This window comes from Triturus cristatus, chromosome 6 (assembly GCF_964204655.1).
Source record: "Triturus cristatus chromosome 6, aTriCri1.1, whole genome shotgun sequence".
Taxonomy (NCBI): domain Eukaryota; kingdom Metazoa; phylum Chordata; class Amphibia; order Caudata; family Salamandridae; genus Triturus; species Triturus cristatus.
Genome location: NC_140589.1, coordinates 827299746 through 827318472, shown reverse-complemented (window position 1 = coordinate 827318472; position 18727 = coordinate 827299746). Strand labels below are relative to the sequence as shown.

Genomic DNA, 18727 nt, shown 5'->3' with positions numbered 1-18727 from the left:
ATCAGTAACCAACGCTTTATAGTCAAGCTGCTTGAGACTGAGAACATGCAACTTATCATTCGTAACACCCAACTCCAGGTCCCCTTCCAACTTGGCTATTTCGTTTTCAAGGCGAACCACCTCTTCAGTCTTGCTTTTCTTGGAGTGGGAGATTAGAGAAAGTGCCTGCCCACGAATCACTGTTTTGAAGGCTTCCCACAACGAGACAGCAGATGACACAGACCCCACATTTTCATTGAAATAGAGCTCAAGGGACTTGACCAGGTCCGCCCGGATTTTAGGATTACGCAGGTACCAGGGATTAATCGGTGCTACCCTCCCCTCAGCCCCAGGGACGACCTCAATGCGCAGCAGCAGGGGGGAATGATCAGAAATACCCCGGGCCAGATGTCTTACTTCCCTAATCATCACAGCTTGGGCCGCCGGCATAAGGACATAGTCCAGTCTCGATAAACTGCCATGAGCCCCTGAGTGGAAAGTATATTGCGCCTGCCCCGGGTGCATCAGTCTCCAGCAATCTATCAGCCCGAGGGTATCTATAAACCCACTCAGCCAGGCCTGTGCCCCCGGGAGGTCCCTGGGAGGGTGACGATCCGCCCTACCGGATACAACAGAATTAAAATCGCCCCCCATCACCAGAACCCCCCCCGGGAGCCCCAAGACCATTCGCCCCAAATCAGCTAAAGTTACGGCCTGCAACCCCGGTGGTACATACACAGAAACAAGCGACACGGTTCTGCCCTCCCATCGGCCTACAAGTGCAGCATACCGCCCTCTAGGATCATGAATCACGTCGTCTACCTCCAACGGGAGAGAGGCTCTGATCAAGATGCCCACCCCCCGCGAGCCAGAAGTGAAACCAGAATGAGCAACAAGACGGTACCCCCGCCTATTCATAGCATGGCAAGAATTCCCAATGAGATGCGTTTCCTGCAGAAAGACAATGTCTGGCGACAGCCGTTTCAAGAACTGCAGCACTACTCCACGTTTAATCCTATCCCCCAAGCCATTCACATTCCACGAAAGTACTCTCAGTCCCCTACCCCCCATCCCAACCCCGCGCACAACTCCCCCCCAGAGTCCACGAACCCGACCACCAGTCGTGTAGCGTTACGTTGCCTTGTAGAACATTCAAACAGTCCCCGACTCCCCCCCTCCCCTCCAACATTCCCGTTACAACTCCCCCCTCCCTGCACCCCTGCGTGAGCCCGTGTAGCCCCCCCAACTTGCAGTGTGCCTGTCGCCCTAGCATTAACTAAGCTACAAAAAGGGGGAACCCCAGAGGAGGAAAGAGCCTCACTGAGCACCCCACAACCCCGGGCATTTAGGATAAGGCACTGAGTAAAAACATCAAACCAAAATATGGAAGTATCATCGCAATGGTCAGTCACCGGGAACCAAAGTCTATTCCTGTCCAGCCAGGCCTACCCCGTTCTCCTCTGTCGGTCCCTCTCGACTTCGTCGCTGGGGCAGTGTATCAAGCCAATCTCCTACCTCCTCCGGCTGATCGAAGAAATATGTCCGATCCTCAAACTCAACTCGCAACCTGGCCGTAAAGAGCATCGCATATTTCAGGTCCATGTCTCTCAGTCGCCGTTTAACACCCATGAACCCCTGTCGCTGCTTTTGGACCGATTGCGTAAAGTCCGGGTAGAAGCTTATAGTAGTGTTCTCAAACTTCGTCGGCCCACTCACCCTTGAGGCCTGCAGGATAGCGTCTCTGTCCCTGAAATGAAAAATTCTGGCCAATGAGTGGCCGTGGGGGAGCGCCCGGTTTCGGTCTACCTCCCGGAACTCTATGGGCCCGCTCGACCGCAAAGAATTTACTCAACCCCTTGGGTGCGAGATGGTTGATCACGAGGTCTTCCACGAAGAGGTCAGCCGCAGGGGCCTCCGATTTCTCCGGTACCCCGATTATGCGCACATTATTCCGCCGAGCCCTACTTTCAAAATCCTCCAGCCGACGGACAGACAAATCATTGGACGTCCGCAGATTACGAACCTCGGCTTGCAGGTCAGACACGTCCGTTACCAGACTCGACGTTGTCAGACCCAAGGATTTGACCTTCTCATTCGTTTGTGAAAGGTCCGCTCTGAGAAGTTTAACGTCGATCAAAACCGTGTCCAATTTATGGGCCAAGGTGTCGAATTGCTGGCCGACTGCTGCTTTCATCTCATCGATGGCGCCCATGACGTCCTGCAATGTTAACTCCGTAGACGGTCCTGGGCCATCCTTGGATCTCTCCGGTGACTTATGCAAGCCACTAGGAGATCCTTTTGGCTGGGTATAGCGGTCCATGTTATTAGCTTGGGTATGAGCCCCCCGCCTAGTCGTCTTGGATTTTTGCTTGTCGCTGTCCAATCTAGCTGCCATTGTCTGATGGTCGCCAAGGCCACCGTCCACCAACACGATTAGTGATCCTCGGAGAGCCGATCTAGGGAGCCTCGGCGATCACGAAAGGCGGTCCAGACTAGGGTCCAAGATTCAGGCAGGATACCCGATCTTCCCACTAGCAATGCATGCTGACAGTCCGGGGTCCCTCCGTCAGTTTCAGCGTGGAGACCCGAAACCGAAAGTGAAAGTAGGGGGTGCGCCCCGGCCCGGTTCCTGCAGGCCGTTGTTGTTCACTTTCTACCCGGGCACCACGCCAACTCGAATCCGAGGCAAGGCCAGGAGTAGGCCGCCGACTTGAAATCGATGTTATCCCGGTTCCTGAAGTCCGATTCGAATTTGGACAACGGGTATCACCTCCGCATATGTTCGCCTTTAGAAGCCCGTCGAGAGAATCAGGATATATTCAGGATAGACGTGAGAGGTCATGGAGGCCCTCGGGAGCCCTGTGCCTACGCGGCCATCTTGGTTGCGCGCTAGGCTCCTCCCCTCACCCTTCATTATTATTAAGGAGGATTCTAAAGAGATCGGGGGAAAATAAGAGAAAGAAGCATTTCCTATCGTAGTTTGCCAATTTACAAAGGTGGAGTCTCTATTCACGGATCCGTACGACAATCCAAAAGAGGATTGGATCTCTGTGATTTTAGAATAAAAAAAGCTGGCTAACTGATTAATCCAATCTGTGGTAAAAGAGGGATGGTTGACTCCCGCTTTGGGTGATGAGAAACTTTTCACTGTGTTGAAGAGTTCTCGACTTTTATTGCCAGCACATTCAATTTTTCGAGTGAAAAAATACTTCTTTTCCTCCTGTATCATTCTATGATAGATTCTTATTGTTTGCTTATATTTTTCTTTCTTGTCCTTACTAAAATCTCTCCTCCACACTCTTTCCAGACGTTTACAGTCTTTCTTTGCCTGCAGCAAAGTGGCATTAAACCACGGTGCAGACCTTACCGATCTTACTGGACAAACAGTCAGGGGGGCCAAAGATCTAGTGCCGAAACTGACCCAGCTTTCTAGGGACTCCACATCCCGTTCTATATTCCCACATAACACCATGGGGTGCCTGGCTAATTCCTCTTTGAAAGCTTCTGGCGTAATTTTATGCAGTGGTCTACAGGAAATCAATGCTTGCCTTGCCTGGGGCTGTCGAGGTTTGAGAACTTTCTGAATATCAAAACTAATCAAAAAGTGGTCCAACAAAGGCAGGGGTAGGGGAGCATCGATTTGGATAGTAAAGTCCGTAAAAATTTGATCTAGAATCTGTCCCTTAATGTGAGTCTGGGATGTCACATGCGGGCCGAGGTTCAATGATTTAATTGACTCCAGTAAAGAGGAAGCATCGGCCCTCTCCTGGTTATCTAGGTGGATATTAAAATCCCCAAGGACCAAGAAGTGTTTGACTCTAGGGACCAACAAGGCTAAAGAGACATCGGGGGTTCTCAAAAAACCACTGGCGTGCCCTGGGGGTCTATAGATTAATATCCCATTGATGGGGGGGAAAGGATACATTGAAAACTGAGGTATTTCGCCCCATCTATGTCCTCCATAGCAATATGAGAGATTGAATATTCCATTTTACTGATAATAGCAATCCCTCCCCCTTTACTGCCTACACGGTCTTTCCTCAGGATAGAGTGCCCTGGAGGAATCGCTATTGCTATGGTTGGATTTGAGCTTTCATTAAGCCAGGTTTCAGTCAGAAACAATAGGTCAGGGTTTTTCTCTATCAATAGGTCATAGATGTGAAGGTCATGTTTATTCATGGAGCGGCAATTAATAGCAAAGCACTAATATTTTCTTGTTTAATTAAACCTACATTAGGGCTATAAATTGGGCAAAGCTCCTCATTTTCAGGGATCCCCCAATTACATTGCTTACACCCCTGATTCCCGTCATCATTGAGTGGTGGAAAAACATACCTATAACTTGTGGGGGTTCTCAACAACAAGAGCGCGTCTCTATTGTATCTCTGTCTTTTCGCAGCATGGCCTATGCAACTGGCAGAGTCTCCTGCACCTCGCGCCTCCGGGGAGCTGACGGGCGCAGACGGGCTTGCCTTTGGCGCGCCCGCTGCGCGCGGACGCTGCATCCGGTTTTTTGTAGAAATGGTGCCCAAAAAGCTAGAGCGCTAACCAAGAAAAGCGGGACTGCTCTAACATGCGGATACCGCGGCCATGCGTTTCTTAGTCACTTAAGGATCTCGTGATTCAATTTCCCCAGCGCAAGTGCCCCGCAAGTTGGCGTGCATATTTGTTGAAAAATTGGAGTTGTTGTATGAACAAAAGGTGCATGCAGCGCAGCAGAAGTACCAGGGTGACGCATTGATAAGTATGATGAGGGCTTTAGAGCAAAGATGCAGGCTGGGCAAAATCATCTGTTGGGACCACCAGGATGTGGGTGGATTTATGGAGCACATGGTTGTGGCGTGAGGAGGGGTAGAAGCTCCTGAGCACCCATTTCTTCCTTATGGGGGCAGCAGGAGACCGGACTGGTACAACCAGGGCAACATGGCACAGACATATGCAAGTAATAAGCCGGAAAAGCCGCAGCATGTTGGAAGTTTAACAAGAGTGAATGCAAGTTGGGGGGGGGGGGGGTGCTGCAAATTCAGGCACGCTTGTGGTAGTTGCAGGGGAAGCCACCCGAGCAGTGAGTGCTAAAAAGAGAAAGGGAGCAGCAATAAGTAGCTCCCTTAAAAAAATAACGGCAAACACTAACAAATGCGCCTGATTGGGGGATTAGTGCCCACCCCCATTAAATGCCAATAACTGAACCAATTACTCAACCATTACCCTTAGAAAAACGATGCGCTATTGCTAGTGGACTGTTTTAAGAATGGGTTTAGCATTCCCTAGGTGAGGCTCTGCAACAACCTAAAATCTGTTACAGCCAACTCGGAGGTGGCTAGATGGAAAGTGATCAAGGCGCTTGACCTAGGCCACGTGGCTGGCACATTTGTCGAGCCCCCACTAGACAATTTCATAGTATCTCCCATGGGGGTAGTACACAAGAAGGAGCCATGCCATTTTCGGCTCATCTACCATCTATGTTACCCATATGTGGGAGTCCGTTTTTTTAAAACAAACTTTATTGGCATTTTTGTAATTTACAACCATACATTGCCATGTTCATACAATTGAATTCAGCTTTATGGTAAATAGGCTTATTTTGAGGACTTCTAGAGAAAAAAAAAACACAGCTTTGATTTCCAAGTGTACAATACCTTTTTTAACAAAACATTCAAAAAAAAGAGAACACATTACCATTGCGTATTATGTAGTTTCTAGATAATTGCATTCAATGTATATCACTAACAAACTATGGGGCATATTATCAAGCCAGGCGATAAAATTATCGCCGCTTTAGCAGCAGAAAACTGCCTCTAAAGCGGCGATAATGGGCTTGATAATATGCTCTATGGCATTCCAATTGAAGCCCATGTTAGATGTGTAGGACACCTAACCTGACCTTCAATTGGAATTCCATAGAGCATATTATCAAGCCCATTATCGCCGTTTTAGCGGCAGTTTTCTGCCGCTAAATCGGCGATAATTTTATCGCCTGGCTTGATAATATGCCCCTTTGTAACTCCCTCTCACCCTCTCCCATCCTTTCCCGCACTGGTGGCCCCTTGTGAACTACGGTGTATGAGTGTCGGTCAAGGTCTCTCTCATTTCTCGCATATGGCGTGGAGGTTTTTAACTATGGATGCTCAGGGACCTGACCCCCAGTACACAAGGGGGAGAGCTGTTTGGTTTTGGGGCACACATATATATCGTGCTGCTCAGCTATCTACTTGTGCGTTTTTATACTGACTCTCTGGTCCTTACTAGGCTCTGAGTGTGTAGTCAGGCAGATGTTGTGTATAAAGGTGCATATGGTCACGTGTCCGGTAGGTCTAAAACTGTGAATGCTTCAATGAGAGTGTCCCAGTCCAACGCTATAGGTTTTTTTCGTAGGCCTTTGTATTCTTCTCTGTGGAGTGCAGCGCTCTCTGCCGTGCCCCATTTTTAGGTCTCGCCTGACCCAGCGCATGCGCTGGTCTGGCGAGACTCATTGAGAGGGCTCCAAAAAGTGCTACCAGGCCAGCCTAGAGCTACAGTGCATGTGCGCGGGCGCGGGCGCCGCGATCACTTTCGCGGCCGCACGGCCGCTTTGATGTTTGATCGTGATCGCTATCACGATCACTTTCACTTTTGCGGCCCCACGGCCGCTTGGCATAGCCAATAGGTCTCGCTTTTGGGACCTTATAAGTATTTAGTTATGCAACGGTTGCATGGCTAAACACTTATAAGGTCCCAAAGGCGAGACCTATTGGCTATGCCAATGCTTGTTTAACTTCTTCCAGCCAGGCCAAGATATTCAGGGGGGGATATGGATTTCCATATTTTTGTTATTTGACGTTTTCCAAGGTGCAGTGCCAGCTCTACGAATTTAGTCTGTGCTTTGCTATTCTTTGGACGGGGATAAAGGCTCAATAGACAACCGTCTGCCGCTGCCGCACAATGAGTAGTGCGCCCTATTGTCTTACTTGTGTCCTCAGTCACTTGTAACCAGTAGGTTGACAGGGTAGGGCAGGACCATATCATGTGTAGGAATCTCACATCCGGTTCACAGCATCTGGGGCATGCTGCCGACGCTTCTGGATACATAGTATGCAGTCTATGTTGTGTAAGGTACGCTCTATGCAGGATCATTAGTTCTATTAGTTTGAATCTGGAGTTACGCGAGACCTGCTTTGGGAGGCTAAAATTTTTCGCATTCTTTGTCCTACAATTCCCTTCGAATTTCCTGCCCCATTTGTCTCTTATTTGAGTTAGGGGTGCTAGTAGGTGGGCTCTCAATCCATGGTATAGACAACGTGTTTGCCATTACTCAATAAGTGTACTGCATGTATGAATTTATGGGTATTCGGTTCTGACAATCCAGAGCCCAATGTAGTTTGACATACCATGTTATGATGGCATGTGTGAGAAAAAGGGAGTCTGGGAGACTGTGTACTTGTATGAAATCCATGTGGTTTAACAGCATACCGTCACCGAACAGTGTCCCCGCCGTGGACACCCCGGCCTGTTCCCACGCCTGCAAGGGCCTTGAGGTCAGTAGACCCATTGGGGTGGGGAGGCCTAGGAGTGGTATATTTGGTGCATATGGGGTAGCTTTTGATGTATATTTAAGGGCTATTTTCCAGTATATGAGGGCAACTTTTAATAACATCGGGGCTTGGGCCGGGGTGCACACATTAGGGTATAATAACGTATCCAATGCACCAAGTTTGAGCATGCAGGATTGTATGCTATTTGGTGCAAATTATCTCCTGCCAGCCAGTACGATAGCCATTGCAGCTGGCCCCGGATGGGGAGTCAGTTAACAATGGGTTGGATCAGGAGCAGTGCTCAGTATCCTATGCTACTCTGGATGGAGCAATTGACATGCTAAGGGCAGTGGGTAAGGGGGCCCTGATGGCAAAGACCGAAATTGAGGCTGCCTTTTGACTCCTCCCGGTGCATCCTGATAGTTGCCAGCTCCTGGATTTCTAACTGAGCTTTTTACTATGACAAGTGTCTGCCCATGGACTGCTCAATCTCCTGCTTATAATTTGAAGCATTTAGCACATTCTTGGAATGGGCGGTGGGCGACAGATGCCCACAGGGGGAAGCTCCATTACCTGGATGACTTCCTGTTTGTGGGCACCCCTCACACTGATCAGTGCACAGTGATGGTTGAACATTTTCAGGCACTAGCAAAGCGCCTGGGGTTCCGCTAGTGTATGATAAGACTGAAGGGCCCACAACACGTCTAACATTTCTGGGAAATGAGCTTGAACTGACAGAAGGGGTCAGCAGGCTCCCGGGGAGCAAAGTAGCGGACCTAAGGCAAGAGATCGAGGGGCTAATGGGCAGGAAGAAGTCAATGTTCAAGGAACTACAGCAACTTTTGGGCAAGCTCAACTTTGCAACTAGTGTGTTTCCGGCGGGCCGCATGTTCATGAGGCAGCTGGCATGGCTGACAAAAGGCATCCCCCAGAAGCATCACAGAGTGAGTTTATCTAAAGGGGCCAGGATGGACTTGCAGCAGTGGCAGATATTCCCTGGGAGAGTTCAAGGGTACCCTGTTATGACGGATGCCCTTGGTGATGAAGGACGTGGCAGGGAGTGAAGGTTTTGGCTCCCTTCTAGGCACCACCTGGTGCGCCACCTGGTGGCTTAAGGTCTGGTATGAGAGAGGGTTGATGACAAATGTTGCGCTGCTAGAGCTTTTCCCAATAGTGGTGGTGTTTACGCTGTGGTCAGAGTGGCTGGCAAACAGGCAGCTGACATTGTGGTCCTACAATTATGCCATAGTCTAAGCAATAAACATGAGTGCAGAGCACTGTCCAAGAGTACTATGGCTTCTCCAGTGCCTGTTGGGCTGCCAGTTGCAAAACAACCTCGCGCACTGCAAAAGCTATCCACCTGTCAAGACATGAAAACTTGCCTGCTGATGCTCTCTCTCACTTTCAGTGGCAGAGTTTCCACTAACTGGCACCATGGGAGGACGAGCAAATGACGGAGCTACCGGGAAACATATAGGATGCTGTGGAACAGACCTAGCATTGATCGTGGACCAAGCACTGGCCCTAAAGACAGCAAGCTCTTACCATACGTGTGTAGAATGCTTTAAGATGGTGATAGGGGGGTTTGGACAAACCTGCACAAGAGGCTGTGTTGAGAACTTTATACAATTAGCCTTTAGGCAGGACAAGTCCAGGGCGTGGGCGCAGGTGCATTTGAGTGCCATAGCGTACTACTGTAAGCTGTACAGGGGGTTGACATTACAAATACATTTTACTGCCACGAGGCAATGATGGGTTGGGACTGAATGCAGCCAAACAGCACTGATGCTGGACTACCATTCAACTTTGGGATGCTGCAACAGTTCATACGTACCCTCCTGGGTGTAGATCCTTGGGGGATACACTTGTTCAAGTCAGTTTTTTTCCTGGTGTTCTTTGGGGCATTTAAGGCGAGTGAGCTGGTGGCCAATCCCGGCTCCACTTGCAACTGGGTGGATAACCTTTGCCTAGGTGACACTCATTTGGTGGTGTACTGTTGGAGGCTAGCTTAGTATATGGTGCACATTTATTCAAGCACCTTGTACTAATCCAGGCAACGCTTATGGTGAGTTTAGTGGTCTTTGATAACCATAGAAAGCTCTCAAAGTGGTAGCTGTGGAGAGAAGCCTTCGGGCTCATCTTGAAGGAGTGTTAGCAGCTTGTTTCACCTGATCGAATCATGTAGAGTAGTTTAAATAGACATTTTCTTATATATACACTAGCTGGTTCTTTTTCGTTTACTACATAACACTCACTAACACATGGGTATATCTCCTACCCAGAGATATAAATGCAAATATACTTGAATTTTATACTGGTAAGTAAGCACAAAATACAGTGGTTGCCTCAGGGAGCCCAAACCATATTCTAAAAAAATGGAATGCGAACTGCGAGCAAAGTCAGGACTTGGACCAGGAGACTCAGAGGAGCTGGGGACACAAGGAACCACGCAAGGTAAGTACAAAGGAACACCATAGAGGCTGTGAAGAGTGGAAACACAGCTGCATACTCAAAGCAAGTCAATGGGAAAGTCACGGTTGCAGTTTTTGAGAAGACGGACCCTTCCCAGTGGACCCTGATGAAACCCTGTGGAAGATAGAAGGTTGGTGAAACACCCCACCCGTAGATATCCCAGAAACTAGGATAGCTACACCAGGGAAGCAGGGTGAATGGGTGCAAAGTGACATCAGAAACTGCTGTAGACCACAATGGAGGGCTTCAGGAAAGATGCCGCTGGAGAAGACTGTGCAAGAGTCCGGTGACCAGGAAGCATGGAAGAGCAATGCCCACCGATGTCAGATAGTTTAGAAGAGTTGACGGCGATGTTGTCGCTGCAGCTGTGGGGCCAGGCAACACCGAGGAAGATCAGGGGCTGTGCACTAGCTGTCCCATGTTGTAATTCGAGAACCAGGGGGTATCTGTCTGGCAGGACAACCAACAAGCCTTGGCAGCTACAACAGGTGTGGAAAGTGAAGAAGGAGCAACGTTGGGACAAGCAAGGTCCAAGGGACTCACCACAAGCAGGAGAGTCGCAGCAGGCTCTGAGCCAGCAGAGGAGCCCACTGGAGCAGCAAAAGACCCAAAAGAGGACCCCCAGGCCAAAGGCACAGGAATCACAAGAGGACCTTGAGCAGTTCACTGAAGATGAAGGCCCACTGTGCAGAGGATGCAGTGAGGACACTGTACTTGGTAGGAAGAGATACTGGAGGCTGGAGCTTCTTTTAGCCTGAAGTTCTCTGGAGTGCAGAGCCAGCAAGCCTTAGCAACGGTAAGTCAATACAGTGCACAGGGGTTTGGTCCCAGCGATTCAGATGAGGGATACGGCCACAAAATTGCAGAGAGGACAGATCAGGCCTCGAGGGAGTTGCAGAACCACCACCTGTATTGCTGAGCCTTCTGAAGTATTTGGGACATCAGGAGCAGCAGACTAGTCAGCTTCGTTGCAGTGCCTGCAAATGCAGGGGATTGACTCCTTCAATCCAAGGGAGATTACTTCATTGTCCTTGATGCCCCCAGGTCTGTTGAAGATCCTTGAAGAAGGATAGGCATAGACGATGAAGCAGAGGAGTGTTCCTTGATGCATTCTCAGTTCCAGGCAAAGTCTGGGTGTCCAGACGGTCAAAGAGTGATGTAGTTTCAGGCTTGAGTCTTGTCCTACAATGAATCTGAGGACCCACCCACAGGTAAGCCCTTAAATACCCTAGGAAAGGAGTTAGGACCACTCAGGGTCCCTCCCAGAGGAGGGGCTGAACAGACTTCTAACCCACCACCCTGCCTTCAGGACTGAAAGGCCTGCCTTAGGGGTGACCTATAGGTTTTAAGTGTAGTGACCTTAAATAGATATGTTTTCTTATGTCCTAAGTGGTGCTAGCACCAGTTTAACACAGGCAGCAACGGCAGGCCTGTAGTCACAGTCTGAGTGGTCTCTCATGGGTGGCACAATACGTGCTGCAGCCCATGGGAGACCCCTGGTGTACCTATGCCTTGAGTACCTTAGTACCATATACTAGGGACTTATAAGGGTACACCAGTAGCCAATTGTGGATGTACAGAGGTACTAACCATAATCAATTTAGGGACAAAGCACAGTGACTGGGGCCCTGATTAGCAGGATCCCAGTCAGAGTAGTCCAAAAAAGCATACTGACACCAGCAAAGAGTGGGGTAATCATGAAAGCAGATGCCACTTCCCTACATGTACCTGAGAAGACCAAAGAACGACCAGGAAAGAAAGAAGAAGCACATATAGCTGGAGTGCCTTGCATCGAGCAAACACTGTCCAGTCTGTTTGTCTCACAGTTACATGCGGGTCGGGGTGGAAGGTGGCCCTCCTTTGTTCATGCATGAGGATGCCACCTACCTGAGGAGGTTCTAATTCACACAGTAATGCGCCAGACGCTGGCGCAGGTGGGGCTAATGCCAGCATGCTTTGGGTCACATTCCTTCAACATTGGGGCAGCCACCAAAGCAGCAGCAAATGGCATGGTGGCCGAAGAGATTAGGCTATAGGGAGGTTGAGATCCTCAGCTTTTTAAAACACACACTCGGCCAACATTGTACTAACGTGGAGCAAATTTCTCACCGCAAGCAAAGGCGTAAGCGGACGGACTGTTTGGATAGTGGGACATTCATGCATCACAAGTGCACCCCGATGGACTAGTATCATGAAGCAGTATGGCGGCATATGGCTACACAACACCACTGTTATCTGGTTGGGGAAACAAGACATGAAATAAAGCCAGCTCCTCCCTACTGTAAGAGAAGCCCTGAGGGTTCATGGGAACCCCACCGTGGTGGTGGTCCATTTAGGACGCAATGATCTTGCAGCGATGGGGTGGAAAGCCCAGCTGAGCCCATCAGAGTGGACCAACAACTTTATCCAGGTTGGCACCCCCGGCTAACATACTATGCTCAGAGATCATTGCATGATACGAGTGGTGCGGTGTGCCAGGGAGCAGTGGGGAGATCCAGGAGAAAGCGGAACATAACGATGAGCACGTTCTGCAGGTGCATGGGCTGAGAGTATGTTAGGCATAGCCTCATTAACCTGAGGATATCAGGCTATTATGCAGACGACAAAATCCACCTGTCTAGCGGTGGGTTAGATATGTTCCTGCTGAACATCCTGGGGGCGTTAGAGCTCTTGGGTTTCTCTTAGTCTTGGGGGAAACTGTTTGAGGTAAAAAAAAACTACCTACATAGTGGCGGGCAGCCACAAGGTTCAACAAAACCATATATTCACACAACGGCATAAAGGACAAGCCAGAATGAGGTCCTTGGGATGCCTCACGGAAGGGACACTGGAGGGCAGGAAAAAGGGAGATAAAGGACAATTGCCCAGAGAAGGTCCTTGGGATAACTCATGGCAGAGACACTCGAGGGCAAACCGAAGGGCTATGAAATGGACAGTGCCAGCGGATACAGAACCTGCAGCCCCGGCATGGCCACGGGGTCAAAAAATGCCAGACATTCGGTAGCAAGGGAAGCCTCGAAGCCACAGCCTACTGTGCCAAAATGAGAATCCACAGAGATGAGCTGTCACAGCAGCTGACAAGCAGTGATGCATGACAATCAGATAAAATGTTTGCTTCGCAGGATAAAGCACTAAGGATTACGTGGGGTATGTTTTAAAATACAATAAAAATAAGATTATACTGTGGTTTACTTGTGAAATGAATGCTGTACAAAGTTGAAAATGTTAATGACCGAGGCAATCGTGATGATTTATGGACAAGCTTAAGATGTGAATAAACTGCTGACGTTCTAACACCACAAGGGTATTGGTGTCCATGATTAAAGAGAGTTGAATGGCGGGACGGCTGGGGGGTGGGGCGGGGGTAGGTGGGTGGTGCTCGTACAGCTGGAGGGGGGAAGGGGTTATGAACCGGAATCTGTGTGATTCCAAGGGAACAGCACTGGGGGAGCACTGAACTCTTCCATGTCGCATACTGCACCTACTAATCATTTAGCCTACCTTTACTGAAAACGGTCACAACAAAAAGCACAAAGAGGCCCCATAACAGAATAAACTATGTGCAGTCACATTTATTAGTAATGTAACCAACCCTCTTAGAAATATTCAGTCCAGAGAGGAGGACTGCTTTAGATTTACTTTCATCTAGCTATTTTCAAAAAGCAAAGATGTGCCCAATCTTGCACTGCAGATTTGACTCAGAATGAAGTGAGGGTTTGTTTGGTGATAAGGAGGACCGAAACATTCCTAAATTCTTGCTTTAAAGGAACCAATAACAAAGAAGTATTTCTTCAGTGGCGATCAATCCACAGCGCTTAACTAACTGACTGTTTTTTGTCAACCAAAACTGTACCTCATGAAGAAGAATCATAATCCGCCAAGTGGGTCTAGGAACAAACATTTCCTTGCTGCGATGATAAAAATAACAAATTCAGTTTATCTCGTTTTTAATAACCATCCTGAGGAAAAATGACGTTCCTCTGTCCTATGTGCAGAAGAGTGATTGAATTGAGTGATTTAAATTATGCCCGGAGAAATACCAGAGAGATTGAGGTTTCCACCTATTACATTTTTGCTTCCCAATATTAGATTTTGTTGGCGTTGTGTTTGAGATTTCGTCTCCTTTATGAACTCTGTTGGATGTGTAACATTTTTTAACTAGCAAACCCTTTAAATCGCACATTGTATTTTATCATCGTTTTTGTCGGAGCCGATGAGAAACCAGAGCTGGTCTTACCTCGGGTGATGGTCTGCTAGTTGTCTGAACTCGCTGTGCCAGTTTGGTCTGCCATAGAAGGTTTTCTGTCGCAAGCCAGTAATTACATCCGTCTGGTCGTCACAGTGCAGAGCGATGTGGGCAGCCTGATGTAAAACATTAAATAGCTTCAATTTTACAGCAAAATAGACAAATGTCTAAACTGGCGAAGTAAGGCAACCATAACAAATACACCCCAATAGCGTCTTGAGGTCAGGCCTCATATGTAATTCAAACTAGGTTATGCCATAGGCAGTGTGTTCCATGGTCCAAGTTGCAAGTTCTCATAATGGCAGTTAAACCACCTCCTTCATAGTTTCTTGTTCGTCGCATAAATTACCTTTTTTAAAATACCTTTGTGTGTGCTAGATTAATTCATTTTAGCGATGAGGACACGCAGTCCTTGTATAGACATTTGTCCAACAAAAGGCAAGTGGTACCAGTGACACTTATGCATCCTTGGAAACCCAATTGGAATTTCCAGGTCACCTTCTGTTGTACCATATAGCAACTCTTCACCTGGGGAGTGATGCGAGCCCCCGCGCGGCGCAGGGGCCCCCAAATTTTCGGAGGCCCGCAAACCCTTCAGGGGTCCCCACTGAGCCCTACAACAGCCTTCATGTCCAATTAGGCGTAGGGTAGCAAGGGCAGTGCTAGAGGTACCAAAGGAAAAATTTGGGAAAGCCGCCACTACACCTAGTTGAAGCTAATGAGGCCGGGCAAAGCCGGCTAAACGTTTTTCATACCATCAAACATCCATTCAGCAACGCTGCACCTCACATGACCAATTTTATTATTACGTGTGAGAGAGTGGTGCTGCATGACCGGGATAGGGCAGGAATGCACCATATCTACTATGATATGATGCATTCCTGCTTTCTCCCTGTGCTGGCCCACCGAGAGTAGCATAGCGCCAATGCAAGCACCCTTGGGCCATGGTGCAAGATCGCCTGCCTTACTGCCAGGCTTGTTTTTGTGTAGGAAGGGACCCTTCATACATAAAAACAATTATTTGAGGTTTTTTCCTCTTTCTACATTTTCTGCAGAATGCAGCACACGTAAAAAAGAGGGGAAAAAATATTTCTCTATGTTACGCCTCATGTGGAAGGAATCACATTTTGACGCATTCCCAGGTTTACTAGTGTTAGTACATTGGGGAATGCACCAAAAACCATGGGTGGATGAGTGGGAACGCCCACGCTCCACCCATGAGATGCCTTCTCCACGCAGAGTAATGCAAGTCATCGACTTGAACTGCCTTGCATTACTCCAAATTTCCTATGCCACGCATAGCCAGGTATGGTGACTCTGCGTGCCATAGTAAATCTGACTTAAGGCCTTGCATTGCCTTGTGTGACATTATGGCAATGCAAGCCATTAGTAAATCTTGGCCTTAATTTATAAAGATGTACACCCTTGGCAAACTACCCAATCCAGGGGTTTCACAATGGGACATTTGAACTCGAAATATGAGATAAAGATGCCTGCTGCGAGATGGCTGCTGGACACGAATGCCTACTGAAGCAGTATCTGCACATCATACTATGTCAGACTGACTATATATTGTGCAGTGATAATGCACGGTTTAATCAAAAGAATCTACAAATCAATCAATCAATCAGGATTCATAAAGCCCAGCTAATCAGCCGAAAGGGTATCCAGGCGCTTGCAGGTCCCGGAGGCTTATTTGAACAGACAGGTCTTGAGGGCCTTTTGGAAATCGAGAACTGAGGTGATGGTCTGAAGCTGCATGGGGAGACTGTTCCAGGTTTTTGCTGCGATGTGGGAGAAGGAGCCTCCTCCACTTTTGCTTCACCAGATGCAGGAGTATGGGCAAGTGAGAGGGAGGCTGGTGGAAGTTCAGGCTGGCTTTAGGGCAGTACAACCGGTGCAGCCACACTGGGTGTTGACCTGAGGAGGGGGTCACAGACCTCAGGGAGGAACTGTGTTTAGCAAGTTACTTGTAGGTCCAGTTTTCAGGCAGCAATAAAAATATCAAGATAGCTCTTGTGATTAATGTTCCTGCTAGAGAGAGAGAGATCATAGTTTTGTCTTGTGGCAGTATTGACTCACCATAAAGCAGTACAGAGGGTTAATATGCCTGCTGCAAAGAACGCGTACTGTGTAGAGCACATATCTGTATTTTATGTGGATAGCTGAGTGGATTACTGCTTTTACCACAGAGATCCTTTTGTTACCGCAGTTCATAAGATACAACCCTAACGTATAGCAGTGACTGGTATAAACTGTCATCAAAGAGCTGCATGAAAACTGCATAAAAGAGGTTAGGAAGTAGCTTTTTTTCCCATTCTATGATTATCTTTTCCTAATGTCGCATGCGCCTCCAAGGCATGGAATGAGCTCCCGCTTTACCTAAGAGACTCCCCAGATCTTCCCTCTTTTAGAAGGGGGCTAAAAACTTGACTCTTCACTCAGTAATTCTTCCCGTTCACAGACTCCTAGCAGGCATGCGCAGTGCCAGGACACCCCAGGGTAACCGTGCGCTATATAAGCTCCATTAACATAACATAACAAATGTTGCTGAAAAAGGTTTGTTTGGGTACATATACATTCTTATTAGCAAAGTCACCCTTTAGCAGTCCTTAAAACAAATTAAATGTATCCAAGAGGGTCTATGGAGAGATGAGGGGCACTTTTGACGATGGTAGTGAGAAAATTCGAAGAGGAGGTCGGGGAGGCAACAAAAATTAATTTTCACCGGGTGCTAACAGCGCTAAAACTGGCCCTGCAGGTGGTAGTTAATGTAGGTGAGTCCTTGGTTGTGTAGTTCCTTGTGTGCATGGGTCAGCAGCTTGAATTTGAGTCTCTTCTGTATGGGGAGCCAGTGGAGTTGCCTTAGGTGGGGTGTGATGACAGTTCGTCGGGAAAGGTCGAGGATGAGTCTGGGTGTGGAGTTCTGTATGGTCTGAAGTCTCTGTAGGAAGTGTGTGGTGATTCCTATGTAGAGCGCATTGCCGTAGTTCAGTCAGCTGGTGATGAGGGCTTGTGTCATGGTGCTTATCATGTGTAGGTGTAACCACTTGAAGATCTTATGTAGCATGCACAGAGTGAGAAGACATTCGGAGGAGACGGCGTTGGCCTGTGATTTTATGGTGAGCTATCTGTAGTTGTGGTTTCTGGTATGGTCGGAAGGAGTGGGTGCGGGTCCTAGTCCGATGGCCACCAGGAGTCAAAATGTGGGCTTTGATCCTTGTATTGTTGTTGAAATCTCTTGGCACACTCGTTTCCTGCTTTTTTTATGAAATGGCCGCACAACAGATGAGCACGTGCAAATGAGTTGTACCTCAGAACCCACAGCAGTGCCCCTTTCTCAATGAGAAAACTGTTACAGAGAAGGCATGACTGAAGTCTGCAGGACAGCACGAGTGCTGCTGAAGGAAGTGTGTGTGCACTAACATTCATGCATTGATCAAAACGTGTGCAGTTGTGTGTACAAGCAACCCGTTGATGCACTGTCTCTAGCCTGTTTTGAGTACACTTCTGCCCACAGTTATACTCATACCAATGTGCAGGAAAGAGGTACTCCTGGAACACAAAGCACCAATCACTAGAACTGGAAAAACATAATGCGTTTATGTAAACATTGCATATTTTCATCCTATGTGCTGTTGCAGGAGGTGTGTACACCCTTTGCCCATGCCTTAAATCTTCTCTGGCTAAAGTGGGCTCTGGCCCAGGCCCCTAGCCTTTTAGCCCCCCACCTGACAGAACTAGCGCTGTTGTCCACACAGTCCTGCCCTGATGACCTTGAAGAGAGATGGCCTTTACAATGCGGACTGAGCCACATGTGCCGTTTCCCCACAAGAGGAACCATTCTTGCCTTAACCACACATATGCCTTTAAACAGGCATGTGTGTGGTTAAGGCAGTGCGTGGTCTAGATGTTGCAATGGGTGGACACAGAAAGAAAAAAGATCGGAAGAGGATGCAATCAGGTAAGTGGGGCTGGGTTTTCGGGGGTGGGGGAGTATTTAAGGGTTGGGTAGTTTTTAGGGCTCAGGGGGAGTTTGGGGGTAGTTTTTAGGGGTTGGGGTAGCTTTCAGGGCTGGGGGGGTCAGGGTTGTTTTTAGGGCTCTGGATAGGTTTTAGGACTCAGGGGGGCTCGCTGTAGATTTTAGGGCTGGGGGAGTCAGTGTACTTTTTAGGGCTCAGGGGGTTTGGGGTACTTTTTAGGGCTCAGGGAGGTTAGGGTTGTTTTTAGGGCTTGGGTAGTTTTTAGGGGTCACGGAGGGGGGGACTGGGGTGTGATCTTTACCATACATAACCCTTTATAAGTTATGCCTTTACCACAAAATTGTGTGATGAAAGCATGCGTATTAAAGGAAGGCGTTGTTAGGTCGCATTTGTTGTTCGGGCAGTGTTGTAGGGGCAAATGTGGTTTAGCCATGCATGCCGCTGTCATACAACCGACCTTGATTGATTTTTAAACTGAGATTTTCCTTTAATTTATTTTTCAGATGGGTAATGTGTGGGAGCCTATTAGATAAATA

General features: G+C 48.2%; 1 protein-coding gene across 4 annotated transcripts in view; it reads right to left on the bottom strand.

Moving 5' to 3' along the window:
- The window catches only part of NOX3 (NADPH oxidase 3), a 777582-nt gene that overhangs the window by 117698 nt on the left and 641157 nt on the right, over positions 1-18727 (bottom strand). For all 4 annotated transcript variants that reach the window (XM_085611433.1, XM_085611430.1, XM_085611432.1 and 1 more), the window contains one exon: positions 14200-14324. In XM_085611433.1, coding sequence (XP_085467559.1) covers positions 14200-14324 — 125 coding nt within the window. The remainder of the gene's footprint in view (positions 1-14199; positions 14325-18727) is intronic.